This window comes from Eurytemora carolleeae, unplaced genomic scaffold, assembly GCF_000591075.1.
Source record: "Eurytemora carolleeae unplaced genomic scaffold, Eaff_2.0 scaffold487, whole genome shotgun sequence".
Taxonomy (NCBI): Eukaryota; Metazoa; Arthropoda; class Copepoda; order Calanoida; family Temoridae; genus Eurytemora; species Eurytemora carolleeae.
The window spans coordinates 98,024-113,108 of record NW_019396430.1 but is presented as its reverse complement, the minus strand read 5'-3'; the positions used below and the strand labels follow the sequence as shown (position 1 = coordinate 113,108).

The following is a 15,085-nucleotide window of genomic DNA, read 5'->3' as shown; positions in this document are numbered from 1 at the left end:
CCCCCCCCCATATCTCCTTGACTTCCCACTGACAAATGAGATTAAGTTAATGATGGGGTGGGAGAGAATTGTTCTTGTAGATGATTCTTACAAATTCGGTGGAGCTTTTCTTAATTTGGTGGGTGCTGCATTCCCTCCACCCCCCTCCCCCCTTCACTCAGTAATATATACATATATCTTAAACGAGAGGGCTGGGGGAGGAGCTCTCAATATTTCACACATTTTATTAAAAAAAAAATTTTTAAATCATTTTAATCAAGTTAAATTGTTTAGTTGAAAATGTAAGATTTCATACTATAAACTGAGATTTATTCTTGCTTGAATTTAAAAAGTGGAACCCAAAAAATACTGATTGAACTAAGTCATGTTAGACAAATTATTTTAAATGGTTTTCCCCCAAATCATCTTTTTTTATTGAGAATGTCTACATGATGCCATGTTTGGATTCTGTATAATCATTTCTTAATAATTAAGATGGTTCAGTAATGAATTCTCTCACATCTGCTGTCCTAAACATATACTTCATCTTCAAGGGTCCTACCCCTCCCCCCCCCCCTCCCTTGCCTATGTCAGAGAGATTTTTAGTGTATTTGTAATGTTTCATTGTTGAAATTAAATAATTTTTAGAGTAAGAAACAATTATTTTTTTGTATAAACGAATCTGAAACTGTCGGCTGAAATTAACTTCATTTTTTCTCCCAAATTCTTTATATTTCTTACTGGGACCCCCACCCTGCTTCTTCGAAATGTATACCCAAGCTTCAATATATTAATCTTTTTTTATTCTCAACAAAAAAACTTTACGTGTAACTTAGATTTGGGATAATTATTTGTTCACAACTAGTTTCAGTAGGCTTAAGGGACTGTGAGCGTAATTTCAAGTGACCCTCCACTTAAAGATGTCAATGCCCGATTCATAACAACACACGACTGAAAGTTTTGTCTGCAAAATTCTATTGCAGAAAAATATATACAGAGCTGAAAACTTTAGAATGGTGGATATCGAGATCAATGCTTGATCTCTTGGTTTTATTAAACCCAAGATTAGGTTAATACACATTCGATATCCAAGAAAGAAGTTTAAAATTCAACCAATCAGCGTTTCATGATAGGATGCGCTCTTTAACTTTGGAAAAACCGGTTTTTAATTTTTGCTCATTTCTGGTGTTGATGGTGTCATCAATTGAACTAAAGATTGATTGAACGAACGTAAGTTTTGGATTAATGTTTATTAAGACTAACGTTCAAAATGAATGTAGTCCTCAAATGTGATAAAATATGATTTTTAATAAGTTCATATTAACATGATTAAGTTTATATTTGTTTAAATTGCCCTAAAAGCCCGCTTGTGAAGTTGTTAACTGCTGACTATAGTTCAATCGGATATTAGTCCAATCGATATAGCATCGTGTCTGTAATTGTTATCAAAAGTAACTTTTATCCAAAAAGAGAGAAGTAAGAAGAAAATCAAAAGTGTGTCAATTGGATACTCAGATTAAGTAATCGGGATTAAGGATATCTCATTCTAAAGTTTAAGGATTTATTATTAATAAGAACGTTTAATCCTAGTAAAATGACAATATCTTTCACATATTGATCAGAAATAAGTTTCTATGGCACCGTTGTGACGAATCAATTGAAATTAAACTTAACGTCCCTCTAAAAGAGAACATACAGGGGCGGTTTCAGGATTTAAGATAAGGGGGGGGGGGGAAAAAAAATATTAAAGTTTAAATTCAGCATATTAGAAAAGGAAGTGGAATAAAACCGATTTGATATTTCTGATTTGTTTAACCTAAATGCCAATTTTAGCAGAATACTAANCCCCCCCCCCCTGAAACCGCCTATGGAAATATATAAGATTTTTTCCAATTAAGTATTTTTATGTTAACCACACCATTAAAGAAAACTGTCCAGGCACTTTTCGTCTTGTAGATTTCTAATATGTTTAAAGAACAATAGAAGGGTTAAATATTCTGTCCTAATCCACTATCTTGCAATCATAATTGCACATTAAATTATCGCGGGAGAGTGTTGGGGCGGGGGTGCAGAAGATTTTTACAAATGTAACAATTCAAAATAAATTAAGAAGAACAATTGTTACAAAACCTTAGAGTGTCAGGTTCAAAATTATGAACTATTGTTTTAATAAAGTTTTAAAAAGTACGATTTTCTACTTTTATTTTTTTCCTCCATTACTCCTCGTATTCTGATTCTCTCGCAGTATCTTGATTTCATCATAAATCATGGCAGTCATTTATCCAGCTAATTACACCGTGAGAATGCTAAACCCCAGACTAATTATATTTTAATTATGACGTAATAATTAAATCCCAAGGATTAGGAAGTTAGTGTTTGGAGATAAACACCCCTGTATTTATCTAGACGGCCGCAAATAATTAAATGGGGGGGGAAACGGCGTATACGCCCTTTTTTTAGGGGGTGNGTGTACGAGATTTGAAATTCAGAGTGAATGATTCGAAGATTGATGTTCTGTCCGAAATTGAAGGTTGACGGATTAATTTATGAATTGTTAGTTACAGAGATGGATTGCTATAGATGATGGATACTAGAGAAAGATATCATATCTTGAAACTAAAATTAATCAATTAATTTGATTTAAAGTTACTAACATGTAATTGTTATTATCTGAATTCAAAATGTAATTTATCATGAAAACCCGGAAATTTAGAGGATAGAAAAAAATGAAAATCCGCAAAATATTTTTGATAAATCCGCAAAATTGAGATTCACCCAGTCGTCGTCTCTGAATTAGAATGGGGTACACACATATTTCGCCGAACTTCCTAGGTATAGCTAATCTTATAATTATTTATAAGAAATAGTTCAAATTTTCTATTTTTTTAGGTCGGAACTTTTGGTGCTATACTCGAGTACGGAGTAGAAGAGAGGATAACGGAACACTCAACTCTGGGCGCAACAATGGTCGTAGGTAAAGAGGGGAGGGGGGCAACCCGCTCACGTTACGGAAGGTGTCAAGATCAAAATAGTTTCCTAAAACAAATTACTTCCTAATTAGGAGAATTTCAAGGTTAAAAAGATGAGTTTTGATAGATTGCTTGAATACGGTTCTTTGTAAGAGCGAGGGGTTAAATATCATTAATAATAGTTCAAACCATGGTCTTCCATCTTCAGATAAATCTATCAAATATACTTTTAACATTGGACGTTTAGCCTTGTGCGCTCGCAGACACGTTTTTTAAAGAGTTGATATGACATTGTTATAGGTATTGATATTCAAATTATTTTCGTATTTGTGTCGGTCAACCTATTCTCCTAAACCCTTTCCCCCCACCACCCATCCCCCAACCCTTATTTCAATGAACATTTCTTTCAGTTTTGACAATACCACCATTCTTTAAGGTTGACCATAATTTTTACACTTTTCAATTTTTTTTTTCCATTCCACTTTAAAAAAATCCTCCTCCCCTAAGTTGCTTACTTTTTTATCTTTATTTTTAATTTGTAATAATTTTGGTCATTTTCAGTAGGACTGATGAGGATATGAAATATATCGAAATTAATTTCCAAACCCGAGTTTTTCTACCTGTGAGAGTGAAACCTTTTTTTTGCCAGTTTTGACAATTTACATTTATAGGTTATTGTTTAGGGTATATTGTATAACTTAGCCTATTTTCATTTAATTCTTTAACGCTCAAATTCATTTATTGAAACAAAGTAAAAAGTAATTTAAATACAATTTTAGATTTTTTAATTATATGGGTTTTCTGTTGGTTACCTTGAAAAACAAATTTGAAATTTGTTTTCTAATTTTTAAAGGGATTGAAAGCGTAATTTCGAGTGACCATTTACCCTTGAAAGCGTTGTCTCTTTTTGTTTCTTTAAACTGTTTATTTTAATTTTCGGTTCCTCACCGACAGTGACTCGCGCATTTCTTGCTTGTAAGCAGTAACGGAGAAACTTCGGAGAAATAAACACTTTTCGCGTCTAAAACGACGGTATCTTTCACATTTTTTGTTCAGATTAAGGTATTCAAGTTTACCGTTGTAAGTTTGGGCATTGCCATTTTTGCACAAAGGTTCACTTGAAATTACGCTTACAGTCTCTTTAACGACAATTTTTGAGTATTTGATTGTTAATGTTCCAGGGTTTCCTGTTGGTGTAACGGTACGAATAAAGTTGGTTCGAGCTTCACAGACCTACCTCTTCCCCTTCCATCTCTCAGACGAGGTTATCTTGCAACCCATCTTCTATGGTTAGTTTCATTCCTCCTCTGATTGTAAGTTATATTATACAGATAGTTGTGTATACTCTACATTCTACTGTTAGATAGTTATATTCTACTCAAGCTACAAAGGTATAATCTACCTTAGCTAATTAGCTAGTTGTATTCTACGGTTAGTGAGCTAGCTTTATTTTATAGTTCGTTATCTAGTTGTATTTTACTTTTGGTTTAATGGTTATTTTTTACAGTTTGTTAGATAGTTATATTCTACTGCTGCGTGGCTAGTTAGCAGTTGTATTCTACAGATAGTTAGCTAGTTATGTTCTTCCATTAGTTAGATTGTTATTTTCTACAGTTAGTTATGTTCTTCAGTTATTTAGATATATTATTTTGTTTTTTAGTTATTTATACTCTACTGTTAATTAGTTAGTTGTATTCTAATGTTAGGTAACAACATTCATTAATTACATCGCTTGTTTTATTCTATTTTTAGTTAGTAAATCGTATTCTAATATTATTAAGGAACTGTTGTCCCCCTGCTCGCCTGGTTTACTGTTAAGAAGTTGATCCTCGACCCCTATGAGAGCAGTAGAAAGGAGAAGGTATATCCAAATATTTATAATTATCAGTTTATAATTGGATACTGATTTTATATAAATATGACAAGAGTGGCAGTTTTTTCATATATTTAATATTTATACTTTAAACAATTAGCTAAAACTTGGTCTTAATATCAAAAACTTGGTCTTGTGGCTGAGAACTTTGAATATCAAAAACTTGGTCTTGTGACTGGAAACTTTGAATATCAAAAACTTGGTCTTGTGGCTGGGAACTTTGAATATCAAAAACTTGGTCTTGTGACTGGAAACTTTGAATATCAAAATCTTGGTCTTGTGGCTGGGAACTTTGAATATCAAAAACTTGGTCTTGTGACTGGGAACTTTGAATATCAAAAACTTGGTCTTGTGGCTGGGAACTTTGAATACCAAAAACTTGGTCTTGTGGCTGGGAACTTTGAATATCAAAAACTTGGTCTTGTGGTTGGGAACTTTGAATATCAAAAACTAGGTCTTGTGGCTGGGAACTTTGAATATCAAAAACTTGGTCTTGTGGCTGGGAACTTTGAATATCAAAAACTTGATCTTGTTACTGGGAACTTTGAATATCAAAAACATGGTCTTGTAGCTGGGAACTTTGAATATCAAAAACTTGGTCTTGTGGCTGGGAACTTTGAATATCAAAATCTTGGTCTTGTGGCTGGGAACTTCTAATATCAAAAAACCCGAAGTTAGTTGAGCTTAAGCACCAGGAACTGGAAAGGACTTGTATCTCAACTGAACCAACTCACTTGTTTTATCTGTATAAAGGAATTGAGTTTTGCTAAAAACTCTGATTTTCTAATCCCATTATCTTTGCAACCTAATGTCATATTTCAAACTAAGAATTCTGTTAGATCAAATAATCTAAATTTGAAAATTCAAAGATGACAGGTGTAATAAGGTTGAAGAGATAAATGGATTAGTGGAGAGTTTGTGGCAAAGACTCAATTCCGTTTCTACATAAGTATTTAGTATTCTAAGATTATTACTGATATTATTTAATTTAATACTTAAGGAGAGAGAAAGGCGAAGTGAGTTGAACAAGGAGAAAGTGTCTGAGGCCCGTAGGGAGGCACTAGCATCCTCCAGTCTCATGGCAGAGAGATATAAACGGTATATATAACAATATCGTAACTGTCATTTTCTAATTTTTTAATTGTTACTTAATATGCGGCAATTCAATTTTTTATTATCAAACAATAAATGAATCGCAGATTTGCCGATTTTTTTCGTGGTTTTTGAAAATATTGAAATTTTTTAATGCAGCCTTTTAAAATTTGTAATAGCCATTCAAACAAACAAACACGTCAAGTATTTACTAAATTGATTTCGTCATTTAATTTCCTAAGTTAAGTAATAGATCTAAATAGATGACAGGTTACAATGTCGTCTTCTTATTTTTCTAAATCGCCACATATTTGATCATTTTCTATCAGAGTAAAGGTATAGATTATATATATTCTTTAATACGTTCACAATCAGAGACGTCCTCCAGTTTACCACTTTAGTCATTATCGTGTTGACAAGAGTTGGGCTGCCAGAATCTGCAAGGATGACAATATACAATGTCGTCTTCCTTTTTTTAATATATGTTTCCTAGGATTTCTAAAGAGGAGGAGGATAAGGGTGGACTGGTTATTCTTTACGCTGCCTACGGACTCCTGGTAAATAGTTGGTTTAATAATATAAACCTTCTGTTTAATGATAGTCTTGTTTGTTCAGGCAACAGATGGAGGAGAACTAAAACCAGAGTTTAAAAATATTGATAATAATAGTGAAGAGAACTCAAGGTAAATATATTAGTAGGGGTATACTATCCTCCTTTACCTTATAAATATTGACAAAAAATATTTTTTTAAAGTTTATTTTCATAGAATATTCCTCTGATTTCTAACATTTGATTGGTTTTAGTTTTATTGATATAACTGTCCCTCTACAGTGTACTGTTGAAGATTCAAGACTCATTCTATGGGTAAGTTTTTTATTTCAAATGTATCATCATACATTGACAGTATACAATAAACATTTACCATGCTTAAGCTAGGTCATTTCATCTGTATAGCAGATCATCTGTATCTAATGGAATCCATCTTAAACTGAAATATACATTTATTTTTTATAATCAATCTGAAATAATGCAGTTTCTTTTCAGAAAATATAATTTGACATGATATATTTTTTAAGAAAGAATTAAATAATTATTATGATATTTTAATATGATAAATTGAATATTTAGGAGGGTAGTAAATGTAACCTGCCTGGGGTATGGGATCCTGCTCCAGAGGATGATAAATATATTCTAATCAAGTACCTTTATCAGAACTCAGTACATCAGGTACTTAACACAGTATACCATAGTACAATTGAACCAGTAACACTTATTTGGTGAAATTTGTAGTGTGTAGTGTGTATATACTTCACAATTGCTGGGATTCGTGTTCAATGTAAAATTTAAAATATTTAGTTCGAGTCACTTGAGAAAGTCGGGTGTTTTCAGAAAAGAAATTTTCTTGTAAAGCTTATTAATTCCTCTTAAACTTACAAAAAATTCGTATGGAATTTTTCTTATTGCTGGTTCTTGTATTAGACATTGTATACTAATCAATTTAGTCTAATATTGAATATTTTAGGTTTTCTGTCCTGAGACGGGCTCCATCAAGCTTCCGAAGACCGCACATAGAATATCCTAGTCTCAACCCTTAGCAGCTTGCATACTGCTTACTCACACACAAACTTGTTAACGTTTCATTTTTTATTTTTCCGCCAAGCGGTAAAAACAGAATCTGCCCTTCTGTTGCAGGAAGAAATCCTATAGAAATTTAACTGTTCATTTTTTTATTTTTTTTTTGTTAAATTTAGTTTGAAGAAATTTCTTGTTAAAGGTAGATAAACTATAGTGAGCTAATAGTCAAAATTGAACTTGTTTTTGGCAAATTTAGCATCTAGATATCATTAACTATTTTCAGATAAAATGTTTGCTGTTAAGAATTTGATGACTAGGTCTGGGAATCTGTCTAGTCTTGCTGTAGCTGGAACCAGGTAGAAAACTAGATTTTTCTACATTTTTCTAGATTTTTTTAGATTTTTCCAGTGTTCTGCAAAATATCTTGCTCTATACAAATTTTAATTTAGGCAAATGCACAAACTGCCCGACCTGCCATACGATTACAATGCGCTAGAGCCGGTCATCTCTGCTGAAATCATGCAGGTACAAAAATATACAGTGTATAATGTATATATATATCAAATTAAGCAATATTATCATGTTTTTACATTTATTTATTCAAATAAGTAGATTTTATATATTATTAGATTCATCACAGCAAGCATCATGCTACATATGTAACTAACCTAAATGTTGTTGAGGAGAAGTTAGCTGATGCTGTTGCTAAAAGTAAGTTTGAGTTTATAGTATTTAAATAGATTATAGTAAAAAACGGCATTAATTTTCAAGGTATTCAAAGAACAACAAAATATTTACTTGATTGTTAAACAGATTAAGGGTTGCCTCTGTCAGATTATTCAAAAATCTGCACCTTTTGTCAAATATTTTTTGTTTTTACAGTCTGAGGTCAAATTTAAATTATTACTTGTTAGATTTGTCCTTTATAGATGATGTATCGGCTGTCATTGGTTTACACGGAGCTTTAAAGTTCAATGGAGGAGGACATCTTAACCATTCAATCTTCTGGCAGGTTAGATCAGAATTTATTATATTGTATGTTTCACTCTGGTGTGTTTTTTATATTGAGATAGGGACGTTTTTATTTTTCTCTTAATAGTGAATAATGAATATAGTTAAGATTTATGTTTTGAGGGCATAAATATTTTATAGCCGGCGTTGGTTGATATTTTGCCCCTTAGATCCGCTTATTTTAGCGGATTCGGATCCAGGAGGTAAATGTGTAGCGGATCCAACGGATCCGGATCCTAAGCACTGCTCCAAACATTATTTTTAGAACCTTTGCCCTGGAGGTAGCGGTGAACCTACAGGAGATCTGGCTGCAGCCATTAATAGAGATTTCGGTAGTATTCAAGCTATGAAGGATAAACTCTCATCTTCAACTGTAGCTGTACAGGTAATTAATAACATATTTTATAGATCATAAATAATTATGTATATGGATTATGGATGGTTGGGGTTATCTAGGGTATAACATGTATATATATTTAAGGATATAACAAGTATATTATTCACCTACGGATCTGGTTGGGGTCAGCTAGGTTTTAGGGATCTGGTTGGGGTTGGCTAGGGTATAACAAGTATATATATATCTAGGGATCTGGTTGGGGTTGGCTAGGGTATATCAAGTATATATATATATCTAGGGATCTGGTTGGGGTTGGCTAGGGTATAACAAGTATATATATATCTAGGGATCTTGTTGGGGTTGGCTAGGGTATATCAAGTATATATATATACTGAGGGATCTGGTTGGGGTTGGCTAGGGTATAACAAGTGTATATATATATCTAGGGATCTGGTTGGGGTTGGCTAGGTTATAACAAGTATATATATTTATCTAGGGATCTGGTTGGGGTTGGCTAGGGTATAACAAGTGTATATATATATCTAGGGATCTGGTTGGGGTTGGCTAGGTTATAACAAGTATATATATGTATCTAGGGATCTGGTTGGGGTTGGCTAGGGTATAACAAGTGTATATATATATCTAGGGATCTGGTTGGGGATGGCTAGGTTATAACAAGTATATATATCTAGGGATCTGGTTGGGGTTAGCTAGGGTATAACAAGTATATATATCTAGGGATCTGGTTGGGGTTGGCTAGGGTATATCAAGTATATATATATATATCTTTAGGGATCTGGTTGGGGTTGGCTAGGGTATAACAAGTATATATATATATATCTAGGGATCTGGTTGGGGTTGGCTAGGGTATATCAAGTATATATATTTCTAGGGATCTGATTGGGGTTGGCTAGGGTATATCAAGTATATATATATATAACTAGGGATCTGGTTGGGGTTGGCTAGGGTATAACAAGACTGCTGGAAAGCTTGAGATTGCTACCTGTGCTAACCAGGATCCTCTAGAAGCTACTACTGGTTTAGTTCCACTCTTTGGTAAGATAATATATTAATATGGATCCATGCTTATTCTAATCAATCTACATGTAATTAATTTCAACTCTCAAGACTTAAAAATTAGCATGATTTGACTTATTTATTAATTCAAAATCATTTTAGAAATTAAGTCGGAAAGTCACTTGACCCATCAGCTCCCCCTAAATACTTGCGAGCATAAAGGATGATAAACTATTTAATATTTAGGAATAGATGTTTGGGAGCACGCATACTATCTTCAATATAAGAATGTTCGCCCTGATTATGTGAAAGCTATTTATCAGGTAAATTTAATAAAGTTTCTGTTTGTCAATCTCTTTGAAGAACCCAAGTAAGTTATCTACGTTTTAGACAGCCAACACATTGGCCTTTGGTTTTACATCACCAACTTACCTACATTTTTGTAGCCCTAGGAAACACATTTTTAAAATGCAACACGCTTGTTTTTAGCTTAAGTTTGAAAAGAGTTATTGGAAAAATACTGCTCGAAATTTTTCTTGATAGCGTGCAAATATTGGTCTGCTGGGTCTGGTGTGTTTTTAAGAAATCAAGATACACTTTCTAATATAAATTTTGAATAATTATTATTGATTACTGATTGTTGATGTACTAGATTGCTAACTGGAATGATGTTGCTGCTCGTCTTGCTGCGGCTACTGCTGGAAAATAGATTAATCTATATTTTATCCAGAATATAATCTAGTATTTGAAATTATATTTGTTTGAAAAATAAACATTTCCTATAAATTTTAAATGAGCACATATTCCATCTATCAATGAAGTTTGATTTTTTAACAAAAAGCCTCAATCAATCTAAATAAATTCTACGTTTAGCAAAGTTAGTGAACAACTTGTAAATTCGAACTAAGAAACTTTTAACTACAACTATTCCGATGGAATGAACTAGTAACCTTTAGTTAGACAATAATACTAAGGTTTCAAGTTTTAATATTCGGTATTTAAGGTAAATTTAGAGGAAGCATTCTTGAAATTTACAGTTCCATAACCCATACTCATGGATTTTACAAAATGTGGTTTTCAAGACTGAAATGTTTAAGCGTTGCCACAGTTATAAATTTGAAATTTAAGTATCTTAGGCGGTAGAAAATACAATCAATCAACTTGTCTTCACTAACCCCTCTTGTATATTGGGAAACACTTTTCTCTGCGTAATACTTATCGACGATTTTTTCTTAAAAATTCGATTTTTTACACTTACATGGGCAACGCCGGCCACTTCAGCTAGTATGTAATAATCATCGAGACAGTGTGCGTGTTAATTTTTCCCTGAATGTGAGTGCAGCCCCCCTCGATCCCGACATTTTCCTTGCTCTACTAAAGTTATCAGTTAAATTATTTGCAAAAAAGTGGTTGGAACTGATAACATCGGATAAAGGATTAAATTTATATCTTGCGGCTACTCTTGTAATGCAGGCTAAGTAGTTACGGGGGGGGGGGTCAATCTGGGGATAGAATACCAGTATTATCCGGTTTAGAGAGTATATTTTGTAAATGTCCCAATAAACATGGGAATCAAGAGACTACTTGAAAATCGTCTTTGAATTCCAATAGTTCAAAAAAAGTATATCTCAATAAAGAGTGTACGGCTTATGAGCTTTTCTAAATGTGGTCTGTCTTCTTTGTGTGTTCAAAATTGACAGAGATATTAAACATTTGAACGATTTTGTTGGTAATTAATAAATTAAAATCTGGACAAATTTCTTAATATCTCTCCGTCCGTTTTGAAGGTGTAGAAATGGTAAATAACATTTTGGAATTCCAAGCACATGAGTCTAAAACTAAAGAACGAAAAGTTTTTACTTAAATTTTAAGTTCATGGTAAAATGCCACTTCTGACAATTTAAATCCGAACTTTAACCGTGAGGTTAAATATTTAAACCTGTGGTTAAATTAACTCGCCGAAATCGACGAGTTAAATTTAAACACAGGGTTAAAATCTTGAAATCCCGCAATCCCTATTTGTCTATCATCATTCAGCGATAAGTGGCAAATTTAACTAATTACGATATATTTAAAAGTAAAAACCTTGATTTAATAAATTTCACGTTTTAGATTAATAAATGTTTGCACGTAAACCCAAAATACGGTTGTAACTGGAAATATGTTTTGTTTTCGGTTACGTAAATATTTTAAAATTAACTAAAGCAACTGATTAGCGATGGTTACGCAATATTCTCCGTAAATCCTTTTTTATGATTGGGTAAAATTTTTCCCAGGAAATTCAAATTAAAAATTGAGAAAGTTTAATATTTAAGTAGCCACTCATTATTTTACAGAACTTTTAACCTCAAACTTGAAATTCGCGCATTCTTTAGTTTTAGACTCAGGTAGCTGAAATTATTTTAACTCTCTTAACTAAAAATTAAATTATTACTTTTTTTAACTTTATAAAATTACATGTTTACGTAATAATAACGGAAGAGACGATAAAGAAGTCGTCACTTAATTGTTTTTTGGAACACACCGCATAAAAACATATAGCATTTTTGGCATTTTCTGATCTTAGATATACTCCGGCCGCGGTCCGATTTATTTTCTATCTTTAAAGTTCGTTATATTATTTAGTAAATAAATGATGTAGTGCAGCGTGTAAACTGTAGAACTCGTTATAATGCTTGAAAATTCCACCTTGCATACCGATTCAAACCATTCCCATTGTTTTTTATCAAGTTTTTTTTATATTGTATCTATTCTAACAGAGTATATAGAACTACAGAGCAAGCAGTTTAATCGACTGTACCAAAGAGGATACAACTAAAATGGTGAACTAAACTGTTAAACCATTTACAATATAAGATATATCAACAAAAAACCTTTACACTTGACTATGATACAATGGTTTTTAACTTTCTCCTTCTCTTCCGTAAAAAGTATTATAATGTAAGATGCACAAATGTATTGTCATAGCATAGAAAAGGAAGCAAACCATTGTAAAAAGTATTATCTAAGAGGAAATGTTTCTAGCGTTGCCGCATAACATATTCGTTTCGGAAAAACAATCAGAAAAGTTTGGTGAATACTAATGAAATACGAATCTATGTCTAAATGAATACACCGTAACCCAAAAAAGGATTAGAATTGATTATGTTTGAAAATGTGGCCTATAACAGAACCGTTTCTTTTCATAAAACCAAGATATATATTTAAGGTATGTAATAGTAGTTCAATTATCCACACGCAAATCCTACAGTTTTGTTTGCAGCTTCTGTTAGAGTTAAACAATTCAATCAATTAATTACGAAATTTTAACAATTGAAACGATACGAACGATACAAACCAAATTCAGGGTACGGTACATTTCATCCATGCTTACTATCCCTATATTTAACCACCTTGGCTGAAAGAATTGAATCCTACCTCTGTCCCAAACCTAGCAATCAACCTGGAAACCTGATCCTTATCCGACCCTCCGATCCATCTACAGTGCATTGCAGTCGTAAATTTCAAAACATTTTTATCTTTTTAATGCGTTTATCTTAAGTTAAACAATAAACATAATGCTTTTATTTTTAAAGTTTTTATTACAAAACAAATCGTCTGTTGCGCCGTGTGCGTACATGATTTCAGGACTCCAAAAGATTAGATCTATAAATTGATTACATTTTAGTGACCACTTATTCAAACATTCCTCCATGGACTCCTGTTATTAACCGGTTAAGTTTCGAAATTTTGAGCTAGCGGTTATTTATAGGGTTAAAATGCATCTCAACCACGTCGAAAATGGATGAAAAATGCTCTATATTGCCCCAGTTCTGAATTTTTCTTGATACAATTTGAAATAAAAGAAATCACATTTTCAAGCTGATGCAGAATTTTGCTTTTTTGTGTAGATTACTAACCACGCCCCTCCTGAACCGAGAAAATTCTTTAAAAACTTTCCATAAACCACTTCCAAAACTAAAACATTTAGTTTAAACCACTGCACTTCCCTCCTAGAATATTCAGTTTAAAACACTTCCAACCCAGAACATTCAGTTTAAACCACTTCTCAAACTAGAGTTTTGAGTTTAAACCACTTCCGAACCTAGAATATTTAGTTTAAACCACTTCCCAACCTAGAATATTTAGTTTAAACCACTTCCCAACCTAGAATATTCAGTTTAAACCACTTTCCAAACTAGAATATTCAGTTTAAACCACTTTCCATCCTAGAATATTTAGTTTAAACCACTTCCCATCCTAGAATATTTAGTTTAAACCACTTCCCAAACCAGAACAATTAGTTTAAACCACTTCTTATCCTAGAATATTAAGTTTAAACCACTTTCCATCCTAGAATATTTAGTTTAAACCACTTCCCAAACCAGAACATTTAATTTAAACCACTTCCCAACCTAGAGTATTTAGTTTAAACCACTTCCCAAACTAGAATATTCAGTTTAAGCCACTTCCCAAACTAGAACATTTAGTTTAAACCAGTTCCCAACCTAAAACAATTAATTTAAACGACTTCCATGTTATATGTGACTGTGTATCCATGTTATATGTGACTGTGTATCCATGTTATATGTGACTGTGTATCCATGTTATATGTGACTATGTATCCATGTTATATTTTATTTTTTCCATGTTTTTGTTCAAAACTCTGTTTAGTTTTTAAAAAAACTGATTTTCAATTTTTTCTATTCTTGCATTTTAAATGTCAAAAGATTTGTGTTCAAATTGGATATTTTTATGGCTCAAATTTCACAAATGATTAGGCAAAAGTGCATCCCCTGCACAAATGCATTGCAGTGCACAATTGTGCACGAACGGTCTAGATATTAAATGCGCATTTCGAAGTGCGTTGTGTTTTCTTTACCNAAAGGAGTGCTGACTTCAAGAGCGTCAATTTTATCATTTATAAAGTTAAATTAAAGTATTTAATTGTCGCCGTATTTATTTCTTTGTATAACCATATCTTATACAATTAAAAGAATGTTTTATAGACATTCAATATTTTTGACGCTGTTTTTAGGTCGTCGATAAAGTCTCATCTTTTGCGGGTAACCATGTAATTCAAATTACTCATCATATATATAACTACAACCTTTCTTTTAAGGACAAAAGGCCGTCCGTATACTAGTCGACGATGTTCCAAATAATAATAATTGAATCAAATAATTAAATATTTTTGTCAAATTTCATGCATATAGCAAAAATCTCAAATCTGGAGGTAACAAAATTCGTTG

General features: G+C 32.5%; 2 protein-coding genes across 4 annotated transcripts in view; both read left to right on the top strand.

Annotated features, from left to right (window-relative positions):
- LOC111703179 (dnaJ homolog subfamily C member 11) overlaps positions 1-7,764 on the top strand; it is a 67,733-nt gene extending 59,969 nt beyond the window's left edge. For all 3 annotated transcript variants that reach the window (XM_023475053.1, XM_023475052.1, XM_023475051.1), the window contains 9 exons: positions 2,869-2,953; positions 4,130-4,237; positions 4,730-4,809; positions 5,822-5,919; positions 6,407-6,470; positions 6,529-6,596; positions 6,718-6,778; positions 7,043-7,141; positions 7,437-7,764. In XM_023475053.1, coding sequence (XP_023330821.1) covers positions 2,869-2,953; positions 4,130-4,237; positions 4,730-4,809; positions 5,822-5,919; positions 6,407-6,470; positions 6,529-6,596; positions 6,718-6,778; positions 7,043-7,141; positions 7,437-7,496 — 723 coding nt within the window. In that variant the 3' untranslated portion in view covers positions 7,497-7,764. The remainder of the gene's footprint in view (positions 1-2,868; positions 2,954-4,129; positions 4,238-4,729; positions 4,810-5,821; positions 5,920-6,406; positions 6,471-6,528; positions 6,597-6,717; positions 6,779-7,042; positions 7,142-7,436) is intronic.
- Positions 7,765-7,770: 6 nt separating this feature from the next.
- LOC111703180 (superoxide dismutase [Mn], mitochondrial) lies at positions 7,771-10,641 on the top strand. Its single transcript, XM_023475054.1, has 8 exons — positions 7,771-7,845; positions 7,939-8,014; positions 8,119-8,200; positions 8,419-8,501; positions 8,766-8,885; positions 9,782-9,893; positions 10,101-10,177; positions 10,507-10,641. The coding sequence occupies exons 1-8, from the start codon at positions 7,778-7,780 to the stop codon at positions 10,561-10,563; spliced, it is 675 nt and encodes a 224-aa protein (XP_023330822.1). The 5' UTR covers positions 7,771-7,777; the 3' UTR covers positions 10,564-10,641.
- Positions 10,642-15,085: the final 4,444 nt, after the last annotated feature.